This window comes from Phocoena sinus, chromosome 20, assembly GCF_008692025.1.
Source record: "Phocoena sinus isolate mPhoSin1 chromosome 20, mPhoSin1.pri, whole genome shotgun sequence".
NCBI classification, from domain to species: domain Eukaryota; kingdom Metazoa; phylum Chordata; class Mammalia; order Artiodactyla; family Phocoenidae; genus Phocoena; species Phocoena sinus.
Genome location: NC_045782.1, coordinates 5,563,431 through 5,582,328, shown reverse-complemented (window position 1 = coordinate 5,582,328; position 18,898 = coordinate 5,563,431). Strand labels below are relative to the sequence as shown.

The 18,898-nt window shown below is 42.2% G+C and overlaps 1 protein-coding gene across 1 annotated transcript in view; it reads left to right on the top strand.

Annotated features, from left to right (window-relative positions):
• Nucleotides 1-18,898, top strand: part of DNAH9 (dynein axonemal heavy chain 9) — a 304,275-nt gene that overhangs the window by 191,217 nt on the left and 94,160 nt on the right. The window contains exons 46-49 of the mRNA XM_032616402.1: nt 7,757-7,899; nt 8,279-8,440; nt 8,625-8,858; nt 18,565-18,825. Of these exons, the coding sequence (XP_032472293.1) occupies nt 7,757-7,899; nt 8,279-8,440; nt 8,625-8,858; nt 18,565-18,825 (800 nt within the window). The remainder of the gene's footprint in view (nt 1-7,756; nt 7,900-8,278; nt 8,441-8,624; nt 8,859-18,564; nt 18,826-18,898) is intronic.

The following is an 18,898-nucleotide window of genomic DNA, read 5'->3' as shown; positions in this document are numbered from 1 at the left end:
TCTACAACAGTATTTCACCTACAACACTGCCTCACCTTTTGTTATTTTACCAAATAATGAGAGACGGGTCCAACTGTCCTCCCACCCTGAAGCTGCGCCCTAAAGTCTAATTTCTAAAACAATCAAAAAAGGTAAAATTGTGCTTCCAAAGACTTATAGCTTTGGAGATGCCAGGCATGTTGCCAGCCTCACCCTGTATCTTATTTGGCTCCAATCCAGCCAGGTCACCTTCTCCTATAATGACGTCTGAGACACAAACAATGTTACACTTTTACCAATTGAAATTTTATTCCTCAATTAAGTATTTTTAATTTTTCATTTAGAAAACAACTTGTTTCAAGTTCAGATGAATTTTTGAAGCCCTGCCCAGTGAAAACTTAATGCAATCAGTGTGCTTCAAAGTCATGGAATTTCAAACTCACATTTTTAAGGCTTCTATACAAAAACAGGATTTACACACACATGTTAAAATGGAGCTACAATTAAAAGTAATACTTTTCTAATCTTCATCCCTTTTATCTTAACCATTTTGACAGGGAGAATTGAGCATATCTGAGTTCTAATTTTCCCTGTCAGATAATTTCTGGCTAGAAATTAACTGACTGCCAGTCCAGGCAGAGCTACAGAGATTCCTCAGAGCCTCCCCATCCACTTAGTTTTTCAATTTTATGGGGTGGTGCAATCACTGCATTCTTGGATAACACAGTAGAGAGTAGGAAACTATACATTGGGCTACCTTGTCATTAGCTCATCCCTCTCTAGTCATCTACAAATCCTATTAGGTTGAAGATAAGGTACAGTGAGCTAATTCCACTGATTCAACACTCCCCCAAAACATCTTCCTCAGTGACCTCATGATCTCGTGCCATAGGCTCTCTGCTTTCCTCCCACACTTCTTTAGCTCATTGATTCATCCCTTGGTTTCCTGACACCATTTCCAGAATCAAACTGTATTGGTAATTCAGCACATAAATCCCACCTCTGACACCACCCAAACATTTCAGAACCCATCATTATGCCACTTGCATCTCAGATTGGTTACAGACTGACAGTAAGAAATCCTCCACTCAAAAAATTAAATCAAGTTTCTTAGCAAAAGCAACATAATTGTATAAGAAGCAGGGTGGCCACCTAAATCAGAGTGAATGAAGCCTATCTTTCAGTCACTTCCTTTGGCTACCAGAGTCCTTAATGGGGCTCATGAAGCTTCTGGTGAAACTATGCATGAAATGTTGGCCCTTGCTGAGTCTGAAAAGTTCAATTCTTGCTATGTCCTTGTTGCCCTGTATAATAATTCCTGAAGAATGTACACTGGCCATCAAAAGCAGGTATTTAAAAACTCTCACAAAATTTGTTCTCTCTTGGTCCTCCTTCAACCAAACTCAGCATCAGCACGGGCCCATCCTAATCTAAAGGGAGAAAATAGAATCCTTTCCTGGTTTTTTGGTACAGCACACCTGCCTCCTGGTTTCCAGCATTCCAGAAAGCCCATTTTACTGCAGTCCCAGCTAAGAAGAACTAGTCTGCTCCAGGTGTGGTGTCTTTTCCTCTCCTTACACTGCCAGATTTCATACTTCATTTTACTTTGGGATCTTATGTTGGGATTTCCTTTTTGCTTTTCAAAAGGCTTAATTGTTCACTCCAAAATTAATATTTCTCTTCCCTGGCTCAGACTAGATCACTTTGCATCTATTTGTGTATTCAAAACCATTTATTAAGCTTCCATGTTCCAGTCAGTAACCTCTATGTGGTCTATTGGAATAGTTGATAACCAACTGAGTCCCCTCTCTTGTAAAGCCATATGCCTCTCCATCTCTGAAACAGACTGTCCTTATTACATTTGGGCCAAATCTCCTCTTGGAATGTAAAACATGAAAAGATCCTCTCATCTTCCAGGTGCTTTAGGATTAGATGCAGGATTGACGTGTTAGTGATCTGTACACATCACATGAGAATGTGGAGTCTGGAAATATTTGTAACAGTCTTGGCATTGGATTGTTCTCCTCCCATGAGCATCTAGAACTGGATTCCCTGATAGGCCATCTATGCTTTACACAAGTTATGTTCTGGCCCAGTTTCCCTGAAAGGAAAAAAGACAAAGTGGCAAAAGAGATGTGGCAAAGATGGCAAAGACGACAAAAGAGAAGCCATTAAGCATGCATCAGACCTCCTAAGCATACTTTGTGGTCTCAGCGGATCTGTTTACCTCATGCGTCCCCAAACCATAAACCATGGAAATTTAAACCAGCACCTGGTTGCTTCCAGCTGCCACACAGACATGCCCAGAGCGTAATGCAAAAGGATGCTTGAGTAACAGCTTTGCATTTCTTCCTGTGGTACTAAATTCTCATACAAGTTACTTGAGACTATGTGTCTGTGCATTCTCCTACATTACTAACCTCTCCCTCCCTCCTCTCCCTCATCACCTATGTCCAAGAGATAATCGGTTGCCACCAATTTTACCCCCTAACTATTTCTGAATCCGTTCTTCTCTGTCATGACTACCACTGATCTTTTCATCTTTTGCTTCAACAAATGCAGACACTTCTTTTTTTTATTATTTTATTGAAGTATAGCTGATTTACAGCGTTTTGTTAATTACTGCCATACAGCAAAGTGATCCAGTTATATATATCCTTTTTTACATATGTTCTTTTCCATTATGGCTTATCATAGGATATTGAATATAGTTCTCTGTGCTATAGAATAGGACCTTGTTGTTTATCCATTCTACATATAAAAGCTTACATTGCAGACACTTAACTCACCTCCCTACCTCTCAGGGAGGCCCACCCCCATCCATTCCCCTCACTGCTTCCAAAAAGGTCCATCAAACTATAATTCCTTCATCAGTTCCTAAGTGAATGCACGATAAGCTGTTTTGTACAGAAAAAAAAAACAAACAAAAAAAAAAACCAGCTGCCTTGGACCTGCATCCTTCCTTCCTCACTAGCTTACCTCCCCATTATGATCTAGTAATTCCCACCTCCTTGAAATAACACACTGGACTGCCTCCTGACACCCTTACTGGCTCGCGCCGTTCCTTTTGAACCTCATGCCCTTCTCCTTCTTTCTCTGGATTAACTTCTACCCATAGTACAAGACTTATCTTGGATGTTATCTCTCTGGGAAATCTTCACTAATCCACTGTCACCACGAGGAATGAGAAACATCCCTCTGTGTTTCTCTAACATTCAGTGGCTGCACACACCACCATTGTACTGAAACGACATTGTAAACTTATGAAAGGTAGAGACCGTGTTGTCTGTTGTTGGTTCATTTCTTGTTATGAAATAATCCAGAGGTACAAAAGATAAGGATTAAATACCTACTGCCCAGCTTAGGAAATAAAACAACACTGATATAATTATAACCCTCTGTAAAGACTGTGTTATTTTCACCATTTACATTGTCAGCACTGAACACATCCCCTGGCCCATAATTAGCATTCAAGAGGTATTCGTTGAACCAAGGTGTGTAATATCATGAGAAAGATGTGTCATCTTACATATTAGATATTACTGTTGAACACGTGCTTTGAGAAAGTTTCCAGCCATGCAGAGAGAGGGCCAGGGGTCCTGAGATAGTCACCACACTCCCTGTTTTTTCTCCCTTGAGACCAGGGAAATGTTTCTGAAAGATGTTATTCCTGGGTGGGGTCAAAGCCCTTAAGCCATTGTGATGCTAACTGGTTCGTGCAGAATAACCCTCAGCTTTGCCTTTTTTATTACCAAGCTCCAGCTAACGAAACCATCTTAAATTATCTCAAAGCACTGTGGCCTCTGAGAGCCCCAGACCACACAGAGAAGATGATGATGAGTCTGACTTGCAAAATATCAGGACATGTTAAGGACTGCAAGAAGCCATTCTGCACTAGGCAGCAGAAATAGGGCTTCCCAACTTTAGGTCACAAGGGGAAACTCTTCAAATATTTAAATAGCCTCTGCCTCTGTTCACATCACAAAATCCCCTCTGGCACTTCAGTCTCCTGCTTTCAGCATGACTACCTACATCGCACAGTAAGTGACGGAAATGTTGTCAGGAGAAATTGGAGGAACAAACCTGGAAATGCAAACTTTGCTCCCAATTCAGAAGTGATCGTCTTCCTAAGGGATCTTGGGAATTGTGTGACAAATACCCCCATCTTAAGAACTTAGAAAAAGGCTCTAGAAGGCCTGGATGTTTTCAATATCTTGGCACTTAAAGGTATCATATAAACTAGGGCGAGCACACTTTTTCTATAAAGGGTCAGAAGGTAAATATTTTCAGCTTTGCAGCCCATACAGCCTCTGTCACAACTACTCAGTTCTGTCATTGTATTGGACAAATAGCCATAGACAATATCTAAATGAATGAGTGTAGCTGTGACCAGTAAAACTTTATTTATGGACAACAAAATTTGAATGTCATGTAATTTTCATGTGTCATTAAATAGTATTATTTTAATTTTTTCAACCATTAAAAGTTGTAAAATCCATGCTTCGCTTGCAGGCAGAGATAGAGGGCCAGATTTAGCCTATAGATCATACTTTGCCTCCTCAAAGGACATAAATCCTACATATTTCAAAAAATAGAAAGGTGAAGAATGCAGACTCTATTATTACAAATATTCTAAGACCAAAGGGAATTCAGGTTCTCACTCTCTAACGTACTTATAGATGAGAAAATGCAGATTATCAGAGGGGCAAAGGAGAAAGGAATTCAGACCACTGCAGGCAGTCAGCCCCAGAAGTATGAGTGTGGCTCACATCAATTCCATTTGAGTATTTCTCTTTTTAAAACTTCCCTGAACTCCTTAACTCCCAACACATGCTAAATATCATTTCATTTTTCTAGCTGTTTTCTCTGACCCCCTATTTTTATCAAATAAGGCTAAAATGGATTCTTCCACTAGTAAGACCTTGATTTTGACAAGTTTATAGCACTGGCTATTTTGTATGCATGCTATGAAATAATGAATGGAAATTAAATCAAGTTTGTCCAATTAAGGGAAGAAAGTAAATGATCATTTTCATGATAATTCATTTTTTTCATTTTTCCCATTTAAACAATTAAGTTTAATTAGTATAAAACTCTAACCCAGCTCTTGGCTGGATTAGTGTTGTCAGACTGTGAAGGCCAGAAATCTGTTGGAAAGTTGAGTTTCCTCCAGATACAGTAGTTCCAGGAAGTGCAGCAGCTTCAGTGGTGAAAAGAATCACAATTCCCATCACTCAGATTAGTTAGAGGCCATTTGCCAAACCACCCACCTTGGAGGACCTCACCCAAGTCCACAGGAAACAGAACAGGTAGTGGCTCCAGTGGCTTCTTCCCGCTCTAACATTTCTACGATGCTAACATTTCTTTGTTGGTTATGGAGGAAGGAAGAAGCACGCAGGTGTGCAGAACTTCAAAGGGGAGCTTGTATATGACTTCAGGTCCACGTAGCTTCAACACCTACCTAAAGCCTTGTCCTGGAAATAGGAAAGAGCTTTTCTGATAGCCATAGAATATCCTGGAGTGAACCACATTCATCTTTACCTCCTATCCAGTGTTCCAGGATTTAACTGCACCAGTGCTTCCTTCATTCTTACATCCCTTAAGCTCATTTCTCTCCTTGAGAAAACTTAATGCCATTCACTATCGGCCTCACAACCACCTTTAAAGCTCCCAGTCTGTCTGCATTTCTTTGCAGTTTTCTTCATTCTTCCTTTCCAAGGCCAACTCTTCCATGTGAGCTAGGGGCCCACCAGCTGGTTCTTAATTCAGAATTTTGCTCTATTCTATCCTGTCTTTCAATTTCTGACTCTCCCTCACAGTTTTCACATTCTCACCACCCACATTTACTTTTTCCTTTTATGTTTTTCTATATTTGTTTACAAAACATGTTTGGAAACAGAAAGCAATAAAACAAACCCCCATGCAATTATGAACAATGTTGCAAAATAGAAACATCTGATGTGTGCAAGCAGAGTTGCTTTACAACAGGTGCCCAAAATGTAGATTGTTAAATTGTCTGGTATGTGCATTTCAAGTTTACTAAAAAGTGCCTGTTGCCCTCCCAAGTAGTTGTACAGATTTATTCTCTGCTTGAATACCTGTTTCCTCCTAACCTCACCAACACTTGGTTTATCTGACATACCAGTTTTTACCAAAGGATATAAAATGGAATCTCATTTTTGTCCTTTCCCTTCTTACCTGTGACACTGGAGCATCTTTTCAAGTGTTTATTGGCTATTCACCTTATGTTAGTTGCTTTTTTATACAGTTTGCCCTTTTGCTCTTCGGTTCTTTCTTTTTCTTATGGATTTGTAAGAGTCCTTTGTATATTCTGGATACTAACCCTTTGTTCATCATGTAGGTCATAAATGTCTTTTTTGAAGTCTGTATCTGAATTTTGTCATGCTGGTTTCGTTTAAATTTTGTAAAACTTAGTCTTTTTATGTCTCGTGCTTTTTGTGCTCTATTTCAGAAATTGTGTCCTATCCAACACCGTAAAAATAATCTTTTGTATTTTATCTATAAAATATTACTGTTTCATATTCATGTCTTTAATCCACCTGGAATGTATTTTTGCTTGGTATTCTAATTTTATTTTTTGATATTAGTATTGAATTATCCTAACATCACTTATTGATTTGTTCATCCTTTTTTAGCATACTGATTTTGAATATGAATTTCCTGTTTACATCTGGGTCCGTTTCTAGGTGTTTCACTCATTGTTCTATTTATTTACCCAAGTACCAGTTTCACATTGTTTTAACTAACATAGCTTTATAAGGAGACTTGATTTCTGATAGAACAAATCCTTTCTTCCCATTCTTCACAGTATCATTGCCATTCCTTTCCCTTTGCTCTTCCATATAAATTTTAGAATATGATTGTCAGGATTGAAAAAGAAACCCATTTGATTTTGGGGGGGGGAATTGCATCTTTGTGATACTGGTAATACTGAGTCATCCACCCATGAGCAGAGTAGTTCTCTCCATTTATTTTGGATTTTATTTATGCCCTTCAGTAATGTTATAGTTTTTACATCAAGATCTTGCACATCTTTTTATATATTTATTACTGCCTGTCTTATAGTTTTTGCTGGTATTCTAAATAAAATAACTCTTTTTTTCGCTGAAGTACAAAAGTGCCATTTTATTTCCAATATTGATTTTGTATCCAGCAAGCTTGTTGTTTAACACACTTATGAGTTCTGATTGTTTATGTGTATATTCTCTTAGATTTCCTATTTAGAAAATCAGATTTTGATGATAATAGTTTTATTATTTCCTTAACGATCCATATAAATTTTATTTCTTTTCCTTGACTTGTTAGCTAGGACATTTGTATAATGTTGACTAGAAAACATGAATAGCAGTCATGCTTGTCTTGTTCTTAATTCAAAAGAGAATATTTTAGTATTTCACTGGTAAACAGATATGATGTTTGCTTTGGGTCTGCGGCAAATACCTATGATCTGGTTAAAAGAAATCTCAAACTAAATTTTCAGAAATTTTGTGCAGCTGTTTTGACGGTCGTATCGTTTTACTTCTTTAATCCATTAATGTAGTGAATTATTCTCATAGATTTTTCTAATATTTAACCATCCTTGCATTTCCAAGATAAACTCTAATTGGTCATCATATTTTTATATATTTAGTGGAGATTTTTAAAGATTTTTTCCATTATATACTGCCTCATTAATACGCTAGTTTATCTAACTTTCAGAACTTTGCCAATCTGGTAAAAAATAATAATTAAGGATCTGTGCTCCGATTCTTCCCAGGAGAGATCCCAGATCTCTACTCTGACGATGAGGTTGAAAACATCATAAGCAATGTGAGGAACGAAGTCAAGACCCAAGGTCTTGTTGACAACAGAGAGAACTGCTGGAAGTTCTTTATAGAGCGGGTCCGACGGCAACTGAAGGTACAAGGATTCTCTGCCTGGGGTAGACAGGACCAGAGATGGCCCATGGGAGCCTCTATGGATATTTTGGACACAATAAGCTGTACTTATTGATTCTCTTGGGAGTGAGTGGTTAGGGTGCAAGGCCCTTCTCAGCCTGAGCACCTGTGCAAGGATGCCCTTCTCACATGCTTCAAGGGCAGTGGCCTCCCTCTTGCCTCCTGAAGTCCCAGCATTTCTAATCCCTTGGCTGGAAGGGCTGCCTAGCATTTACGGACTTTTGTCTCTGTTGATATGCTTCCCAATTTCCTGGGAAATGAAGAATCCAGGGCCATGTCTGTCTCTCTGTAAGTACATCTTGGATACCTTCTTGGTTCTCCCCACCCTTCTGCCTTCTCAGGTGACTCTCTGTTTCTCCCCGGTGGGGACCAAGCTGAGGGTCCGCAGCAGGAAGTTCCCCGCCATCGTGAACTGCACAGCCATCGACTGGTTCCATGAGTGGCCGCAGCAAGCCCTGGAGTCCGTCAGCTTCCGCTTCCTGCAGAACACGGAGGACATTGAGGTGAGAGGGCAAAGGACACACCCCTCAAGCTCCTCTCCACCTCTGGGTACAAGGAACCCCACATCCGGCAACTCCAGGTTGTTGGAGCACAGCTTTCCATGTGGTGAAGCAACAAACCGGGTGGGCAGTCACCTGCCGTCTTCATGGCCAGATGACCTCTTTATTTCCTGCCCTTTGATTCTAGCCCACCATCAAGCCATCGATTAGCAAGTTCATGGCTTTTGTCCACACAAGTGTCAACCACACCTCCCAGTCCTATCTGAGCAATGAGCAGCGCTACAACTACACAACCCCCAAATCATTCCTGGAGTTCATCAGACTCTACCAGAGCCTGCTGTGCAGGAACAGAAGGGAGCTCAAGTCCAAGATGGAGCGGCTGGAGAACGGGCTGCTGAAGCTCCACAGCACCTCCGCCCAGGTGAGCGACGTCCTTCCAGTCCTCCTGCCTTCGGGGGGCTCGAAGGTAGTGGGGGCGGCCCCTTTCCAGAGGACTGGAGGACCACAGTCACGGTCTGCCAACCACACACTGCTCTCCAGAGGCCCCGATGCCATCAGGACAGTGCCGGCGATACCCAAACAGCTTTATCAGAGGTCCGGGTTCTTGCTGAACTCATCCAAAAGAGTTTGGGCAAGGTACACAAAACACAAAGGAAAACACACACACACACTGAGGAGCAAAGAGAGCAAAGAAGCAGTTTATTCAGTGCAGAAGTGAAAGTTACACACTCAAGAGTTCGGGCATCCTCACAGTGAGGGGCCCGCCACAGGGTTTTTTTTGTTTTGTTTTGTTTTTTGCGGTACACGGGCCTCTCACTGTTGTGGCCTCTCCCGTTGCGGAGCACGGGTTCCAGATGCGCAGGCTCAGCGGCCATGGCTCACGGGCCCAGCCGCTCCGCGGCATGTGGGATCTTCCCGGACCGGGGCACGAACCCGTGTCCCCTGCGTCGGCAGGCGGACTCTCAACAACTGCGCCACCAGGGAAGCCCGCCACAGGGTTTTTTGATCCTCCTTTTATCCTATTTTTAGCCCTTTGAATGGGTGGGGTCTTTTTGATTAAGGATGGAATATTCATTGGGGGAGGGTTGAAGTGTGGCCTGGATGGCACCAGGTTGCATCAACTCCCGGTCCTGCCCATTCGTCTCCTGAAGCCACAATACATGCACTCTAAGAGCTGTTTTCCCTTAAATTCTACCTTACTAGTCAAGCGCCACATGTGAAAGGTCGTACAGAGTCATCAGCAACCTGTGCGTTTTTGTTGCGCATGGTCTGCAGTTTTCATGGTCAGAGTTTCTTGTTCGGATGCTACAGTTTCTGTTTTAGATGCCATTCCTCCATGCATCATGGCCTCATTAAAAAGCAAAACAAGGAGGTGATATTGCCCTCTGCCTAAGGCCCGGCCCTGTCTTTCCTGCCTCACCAGAAGCCCAGCCGAGTTCTCCAGTGGAAGTGCACATCCCCAGCTGCAGTTTGGCGCTTCCTCTCACTGGTACAGGAATCCCCTGAATCTCTTCTTCTCTCTTTCTGTTTATCACCTCTTCCTTTTCCTCTACTTTCTTTTCCTCTCCAACACATAGTCCTTTCATCATCAAAACCCGAAGAGATGAATGGCTGGGAGAAATGGTTGCAGGGTTATACCAATTTTCTTATGTTTCTTGTGTCTTACAGTGTAATCTGTCAAAGAGCCATTGGAATCTAATTTCTTAAACAAATCCTGTCTCATATCATGCGTTCCCTCAAATGTTCCTAAGTGGTTGGCCATCAGAAGGCCCCTGTTGTCTTGTCCTTGTTTTGTTTTTCTGCTTACTCTTCCAAATGGAACGAATCTATTTCAGTTAATTTACTGTCCTTCCCTTGAGAGCTGGGGACAGCTCTAGCACCTTCTCTTCCCTGCTCATGCCCATCAAATATTGCTGGTCCCTCAATGGCCCCTTTTTGTGCTCTGCTTACCAGCCGCAGAGCCGGCCTCTCATTAAGGCAATGAAATTTCATGCATTTGCACAATTAAACTAAAATTGTAATCAATTTAATTCTTGGGCATCGCATGTTCCTCTAGATTTCTAAGCCTTTCATTTACTGTCACTTTCTCAGAGCTCTGCCTTTGGAATAGCTCTATTGAACTTCCTCCTTCTGACTTGCCCTTTCTCCCTACTTCAGTTTCTTGATTCATAGACGTAATGTATCTAAAGGATTTCAGTTCACTTAGTGGGATGCAATGAGCCCTTGCAATCTATACACATGGAATTTCTTCTGCTCGGGAAATTTTTCTTCTATTATCAGCTTTTGCTCATCTGGTCGGGCCTCTCCTCCAGGAGCAATGATGAACTAGACGGGTTCCTTGTGCTCCATATCTGTTATCTGCTCCCTCATTGCTTTCCATCCCTTTGGCCTTTTCCTCTACATTCTAGGAGAACTTTTCAAGTTTATCCTCAACAATACTAATCTAATCGTGGGCAATATTGCTTCTGCTTCTTAGGCTTCCAGTGAAGACTTTAACTACACTATTACATTTTCGATATCCCCACAGACCTTCCTCATCTCATCCTTTTCCCTTTCCAACGTTGCTTTTTTATTTCAGCCTATTTTTCTGCAACTATATCACAGAAACCGTTCTACCGATGATGTCGAATAGCTTTTCTGATATCTTTTCTAGATCCAGTAATGGGTCATTTTCAGAGCTGCTTTGCTCATCATAGTCTTCTAGATGCTATTCCTTTCTTTGTCCTGTATTCATATAAAGACATTTTTTTTCCTTTGTTTACCTCCCGGCATGGTGAGATCTGTTCAAACTCGATGTTTGTCAACAAATCGTATGTGACAATTATCTGTGATGCTACTCTCTTTCCATTAGTGTCATGACCAAACCCCCTTCTTAGAGCTACAGTTCAGAGCAGGTTGAGATACATAGATCCCAGTCCAGGCCCTAGCAGCTTACCTGGTGCCCACCTTTGTCGGAGAAAGGTAGCATCTTCTTGCCCCAATCCCTTTCTTGTTCTCTCAATCTCTGAACGTCTAGAAAACAGCAAAAGATAGAATCCCAGAATGCAGTACTACCAGGTTTATTTTTTACCATCTCTCAGCTCTTCCTCTTCCTGTCTACCCCAACCTACAGTGCCCTCAGAACATTCTGTATCCCCACCAGCCCCTGTTCTACCTCCTACCCATTTATCCTCTGGGAATTGCTGGTCAGTCTGTGCAAAGGACAATTGCTGGGGAGCAAACAATGGGAAGGGTGCTCTGACACTCACAGAGCAGTGTCCAGTATTCTGTCTTGTACAGACCCTGGGGCTTTGGGCAGACAATGAAGGGAGTCTGTTTTCCTGTTTTAGGCAATCTCTGTTTAACAAGGAGAAGCCCAGTTATACCGTGAGGTGAATCCAGCTCTATTTGCAGTAGTCGGTGGAGAACCCTCCCGAGTCCTGGCATCAGTCTGTTTCTTCTCCTTCTATCTTCTCTACTTGAATGAATAACATGTCTATCTACCCAGTTACCTACCCCGGCAACTGCAGTGTTATCTTAGACTCCGCCCCTTCCCTCACTTCCCACATTTCAGCGTTAATACATTCTATAAGTTTTCCAAGTATCTCTCAGAGGTACTCTTCTTGCTGTGTCCCCCATTTTAGACACTTCTTACCCAGATTATTTCGATAAACTGAACTCTCAAGTGTCTCCCCCATCCCAAGCCTGCTTCACCCACATCCTCTTGCATCACCTATCAGCCAAAATCGTTGAGGTCACCCTTTACTCTGCTCATGCCTCTGTTTCTCTCACCGCCTATAGCCGGTCCATCAGAAAATCACTGTTGGCTCTGACTGCCAACATGCCCAGAATCCCACTGCACCTCCTACACTGCTACTATCCTGATCTGAGCCACTGACGTCTTTTACTTGGGTAGCTACGATACCATTTAACTAGTTTGTCTGCGTCCACTTTTGCCCCCTGAATAGTCTATCATCAGCTGAGCGGCCAGAGTGAAGGGATCAATTTAAAGCACAGGTATGTCACTTTTTTGCATAAAACCCTGAGATGGCCTCTATTTCTCTCATTACAATGAGGCTCCTCCCCAGCCCTGCCCTGTTAGCTCTCAGACCTCATCTCCTACTGTCCCAACCCCACGGCATTCCTCTCGAACCTCACCCCTTCTTTGCTCTTTCCTCAGACACTTCAGGCCTTTGTACTGGCTGTTCCTCTCCCTGGGATGCTCTTCCCTCTAATATCCACTGAAGGCTTCCTCCCTCATCTCCTTCAAATGTCACCTTCTCAAAGAATCCTACCCGATGACCCCATTTTAAATTGCAACCCCACACCACTCCTGATCCCCTTATTCTACTCTACTTTATCTTTTCCCCATAGGATTTGCCCCCTCTAACAAATTATGTAGTTTACTTATTCATTATATTTATGTTTTGCTGTCTATCTCCATCTGTTGGATACAAGCTCTATAAGAACAGCACTACTATTTGAAGTTCCCCCCAAACTCCACAGCTTGCTCACATCTCTGTGTCTTTATATATGCCCCACCTTGTCAACTTGTCACTGTCAGGATCTAAAAATATGTGATAGCTCCCTGCCCAGAAGCCCTCTGTTTTGTTTGCTGATGTATCCCAAGTGCCTAAAACAGTGCGTGGACAGAGTAGGCACTCAATAAATATTTGTTGAATGAATGAATTAATTAATTAATTAATAACATTCTACTTAGTCTCCCTGACTGTATTCTGACAGCACTCTAGACCAGCACTATCCAATAGAAACACCCTGCAAGACATAGATGCAAATTTAAATTTTCTAGTAGCTGCATCCAAAAAAAGTAAAAATGAAGTGAATTTTATTTTAATTATATATTTTAGTAGTATATAATTTTATCACATATTTTAGTAACATTTTATTTAACCCAGTATATCCAAAATATTATCATTTTAACATGTAATCAATGTAAAAAAAGTTGTTAATAAAATATTTTCCCTTTTTTTCTACAAGGCTTCAAAAACTCATTTGTATGATTACACTTACAGCGCATCTGAATTGGAACAAGCCACGTTTTAAGTGCTTGCAGTCTGGAATGCTGCCAGAATACAGCAAGAGAGACTAAGTAGACTGCTACATTTTAAGCCACGTTTTAAGTGCTCATTAACCACACGTGGCTGGTGGCTGCCAAGCTAGACAGCACATCTTCAGACCAACCTCTCTCCCGCTCTTAGCGTGATCTTTGTTCAAACCACAAGTCTGAGTATTCTCTTCAGTAGGCCTTAATGATCTAGACATTGCAGTTCAGATTCTCTGAACTTTTCTGGAACTTTTTAAATTGCATATAGCTTCACTCTCCTCTTCCTCTTTTCTACTACCCTGAAGTCCAGCACTACTATTTGAAGTTCCCCCCAAACTCCACAGCTTGCTCACATCTCTGTGTCTTTATATATGCCCCACCTTGTCAACTTGTCACTGTCAGGATCTAAAAATATTTGATAGCTCCCTGCCCAGAAGCCCTCTCTAAGCTCTGAGCAGTATACATTTCCTTCTCTATTTTCTCTATGTTCCTTGAATTATTCATCCTTTTCTTAAAAATTGAAGTATGGTTGATTAACAATGTCATGAATTAATCCTTGAATTATGTTTCGTCTCTTGCATATATCATGCCATACTGTTATCAGTTCTTCAAGGGCAGAAATCAGGTTTCGGTTGCACATAGAATGTGTTCTATAAATGGGTAGATGGGTAGATGATAGATGGATAGGCAAATAAGCAAATGAACAGGTTCTAAAATCACCTACAAATTCAGAGAGTGGGTAGAGAATGGGTCTTTTGCAATTCTGTCACCTGATGTGTATTCCAAACTTATTGATGGTTATATAATGATGATCCTTCTTGTAAAAATGGTATCTGGGGTGCCTAACTCTGATATAAACCCTTCATCTGGAATTATTCCTTTGGTAGAAGAGCACAGAAGTACAGCGCCATAAATCTTGGTATAAGGGTAATGACTTGAATTATATTCTACGGTATCCTTCTACCCAATTATGACCGCTTTTGGTGTACATAGTCTGGTAGGGGTAGGCTAAATGGATCTCACAGCTCAGGCTCAGACAGACCCTGAATTTATTTAGCAATAATAGTAGTATTGGAAGTAGTAATAATGACAATAATTAACAATCGTATGGTAATCTAAAATTTAATAAACTTTAGACTTATAATTTCATGCTTTGATTCATCTGGTCAGAATATAACTTTATTTTTCCGTAACTAAGTTTAACTTAGCTCTGGGTCCATCTTTTTTCCTTTAAGAGTAGAAATCTCTTAATTTTGCATTTCAGGTTGACTTGGTCACTTCAAGTTAAAAAGTCAGTCTTTGGAAGGTAGTCAGTTCTCTCTCGTGACACAGTCATAGCCCCCCACTGTGACTGGGGCCTCCCTTCCTCTCTCACTGGCGACCTCGCTTCTGTGTCTTAACTCCAGTGTGTTCATGAGGAAGAGGGTCTGTTGGCCGGAAGAAGCATTCGTAGATGGTGGCCCGTAGGCCACTACCAGTTCCCTGCAGATAGGATTTAATCCACAAATCTGTCTATCTGGAAACTTAAGTTCAGTTTATCTTGGGATTTAAAACAATCTCAGGCCACCTGAAGTGGACAGTTAATTTATGATGATGTATTTCTCAAGACCCTTTGGTTGCAAGTGAAAAAAAAAAAACTAACTCAAATTCACCCTACAAGAAAAAAAAAAAAAGATGAAAAGATGGAAAATACAGCAGGGGAGGGAAGGAGAAAAGGAGAGAAAATTTTGAGACTGCATTAGATATTTATCAGGTCCCTTTCGATGGCAACTAACCAAAATCCAACTAATGTTGGTTTAGACAAGACAACAAAACAAAATTTTTAAAAGTGGATTGGGACTTCCCTGGCAGTCCAGTGGTTAGGACTCCACCTTCCAGCGCATGGGGTGCAGGTTTGATCCCTGGTCAGGGAGCTAAGATCCCACATGCCTCATGGCCAAAAAACCAAAAAAAGCATGAAACAGAAGCAATATTGTAATAAATTCAATAAAGACTTTAAAGATGGTCCACATCAAAAAAATCTTTTAAAAAATAAATAAAATTTAAAAATAAAAAACAAAAAAAAAGTGGATTGATTCATATAACTGAAAAGTGAGGGATAGAGTTTACTTTGGACAAGACTGGTGCTGCATATTCACTAGATGTCCCTGTTCAAGCGGGCAACCCCCAGATTAGTATTCTGTCTGCTTTGCTTCTTTACCAGTATTTTGAGCCAAGTTCCTGGGTTGGCACTGATTGACCTCTTGGGGTCATTGGTTTGCCCATAGTTGAACCAATCTCTGTAACTTGGATACTCTCATTGGCCAAGCCAGGATCCATGACAACCACCAAAGTCAGCTTCACCCAAAATACAAAGACTTGCGAAGGAAAGGTCTTCAAAGGAAAATCAAGCTATGTTACCAAAACATAGGGTTTTTTAAAATTATTATTATTAGGCAGGCAAACCTAACAGATATCTACTATAGATGGAAAACATCTATATCTAAGAGGAAAGCCTGCTTGAAGTCCAAATTCATATCAGAAAGTGTTGGGTGACTGTATGGATTCTGAGTCAAGAAGGAAGATACCTCTAGGCTTCCACTCCTCAGTGGAGTGTTTTTGGCGACTGATTATCCTGGATTCCTTCTCCTTCTTCTGGAGCTCTGGGGGGAGGTCCTGAGAAGCTTGGCCTCTCTCCGTAACATCATGTACCTGGACCTCAAAGAAGGGAGGGTCTCTCACCACTATCCCGTCCTCACTGGACTCAGTCAGCATCCCCCCCACCTGGCACATATGGTCAATAGTCATGGGGTCGGCAAGACTGAGAGAAAGGGTCTCATCAGTATTGGTGACACTTTCCCTCTTAATCCTCCTATCCAGGCGTGGGAGTGTCTAAATAAGAAGAGACCCAGAATATGGCTCAAATGCTTTGAATAAGGGAAAAAAGGAAGACAAAAAATTTAAGTAACCTATTTCAATGTCCTGTTCTACTACATAAGAGCCATAAAATGACCCTGAGTTGTGCTTTCTCTGTAGCTTTGTGGCGAGCAGCCTACTTCTGACTGGTGGGACCCTCACGTCACTCCACGTCACAGCTTAAGAGCTATAAAGCTCCCATCCACAGTGCCGGTAATGTGAGCCTGAGGTCATAGCCAAATCTGCAATCCATAAAACAAACAACAACAACACCAAAAACCCACTTCAGTTTTCTCAAATCTCCCAAGATTTAAAAAGGAACAAAAAGTTACTGGTGTGTTTGCTGACTGGAGTGATTATGTGGTCCAACCATTTTGATTTACAATTGCATCTTTGTCCTTGTAGAAATAACTCCATGCAGCTGAACAGCGGGAGGTGGAAATGGATTAACCTTCCAATGCGGGAACCTAAGACGAGTTCTAGGGAGCAGGCCTTCATGTGAGGTTAATGCACAGTCTCCAGTTTCTATGGATACACAAAATTAAAGAGCGTTCTTTTTTTCTTCTGCCTTCATTTTCTTTTCTTTCGGCCTGCCATGAAAAGGGATTATCAGAAGCTTCTAAGCCTCCGTTTTATTTTTGTATCATAAAGCACTGGGATCTGTTTGACGCGTTCCACGAGCTCTGAAGTAATATTTGGTTGTTGCGTGAGATAGACTTCAGGAAAATGAGGGACGAGAGGTCATGCTGCAATGTAAAGTTTATGGGCCATATTGCAAGTCCAATTGGCTTTTTCACTTTCCAGAAATAGATGAGTCTTCTCCTTGCACGTGAAAAAGCCATGACTTAGGCCAGTGATTCTCAAACCTAGGCGGGCATCAGATTCACCCAGAGGGCCTGTTAAAACACAGATCTCAGGGCCCCATTGCCAGAGTTTCCGATCCAGTAGGTCCAGAGTGGGCCTGAGAATTTACATTTCTAACAAGTACTCAGGTGATGCTGATGTTTCTGGTCCAAGGACCACATTCTGAGAACCATCACGGTCTACTGAACACATAGAAAACCATTCATCCCTCCCTAGCTGATCAGGGAAATAGAAGGTTTCCTGAGAGCCAACATCCCCATCACTTCATTACTGCCTCCAAATGCACATGGATATGGAGGCTGGGCAGGGAACCCAGGTGGTCAGGACCATCGGAATCCTTGCTGTCCCACTTCAACCTGGTCATCTATTTCTTAAAAGGATTGTGGAAATAGATGAAGACGAACCAAATGAGAACACCTAGAGGCTCTTTGTTCAGAGCCTGCTCTAGCAAGGGCATCAGCCACCATTGTTCGCACTTTGGCAGAGACACAAAGGCAGGCAGAGGAGCGGGAAAGCTTGATAGTGGGAAGAAGGGAACGTTCCTGGATGAAGGCTGTTGGCCCTTGGAAGCTGGAGGAGGGCTGACTGGGAGCAGGGCACCCTGTGTGGTTGGTTAGGGGTGTGTGTTTGAATTTCTCTCATTGGTCCTACGTTGGAAGCAGGGACAAAATTAAGAAAGTTGTCAGTTATTAATCAAGTCCTGGCCATCTGGGGCTGATTGTTACAGAGGTTGTTGTCCGTCTTCCTGGACTGTTACTTGGACAGTAATCTGACTTCCTACAAGTATGACCTGTAGCAGGCTGGCTTCCTGAGCCGGTTATTGTAGATAATGGTCTGGTTTCCTGGGCTGGTTCTACTTTTATGGTCTGGTCACTGTCTGTTCATATATTCCATCTTTCAGGATGCACAGTGGACACTCATTTTTATAGTTTGCTAAATCCTTGGTGTGTTCCACATTGGCCAATTTCAATTAAAGAATGCCTGGTTTTTATTAAGGGCCTACTATGTGCAAAGTGTTATGTTAGGCATGTGAGGTTTTGTAAGATATAGGCACCAATGTCAGTGAGAAGCAGCCTATGTCATTTGGGCATCAAGGAGAAAGAAAGGTCAGGGCATGTGTTGCTTAGAATCTTCCACCACATTTACTGCAGAGGGGAGAGGAAGAGGGAGTCCAGGGTTCCTTTTCTTTCCCAGGTTAGGGAGCTTGGTCCCAGCTGAGATCTCAGCTTTTCACCTTTGCATCAGGAGTCGGCATTCTTCTCTGCTCTGCAGGGTCAGACCCCCACAGTCATGTCCGAATAAACCTGCTGCTTCTCTGCTGCAGGTGGATGATCTGAAAGCCAAGCTGGCTGCCCAGGAAGTGGACCTGAAACAGAAGAATGCAGACGCAGACAAGCTGATTCAGGTGGTGGGCATAGAGACAGACAAGGCGAGCAGAGAGAAAGCCGTCGCAGACAAGGAGGCGCAGAAGGTGGCCCTCCTCACGCTAGAGGTGAAGCAGAAGCAGGAGGACTGCGAGGAAGACCTGGCCAAGGCAGAGCCAGCGCTCACGGCGGCCCAGGCAGCCCTCAGCACCCTCAGCAAGGTAGGAGCCGCGTCTGCGTGCTTGCCTATCCCTCGGGGGAGGAGCAGACTCTCCTGTGACCCAAAGACAACCT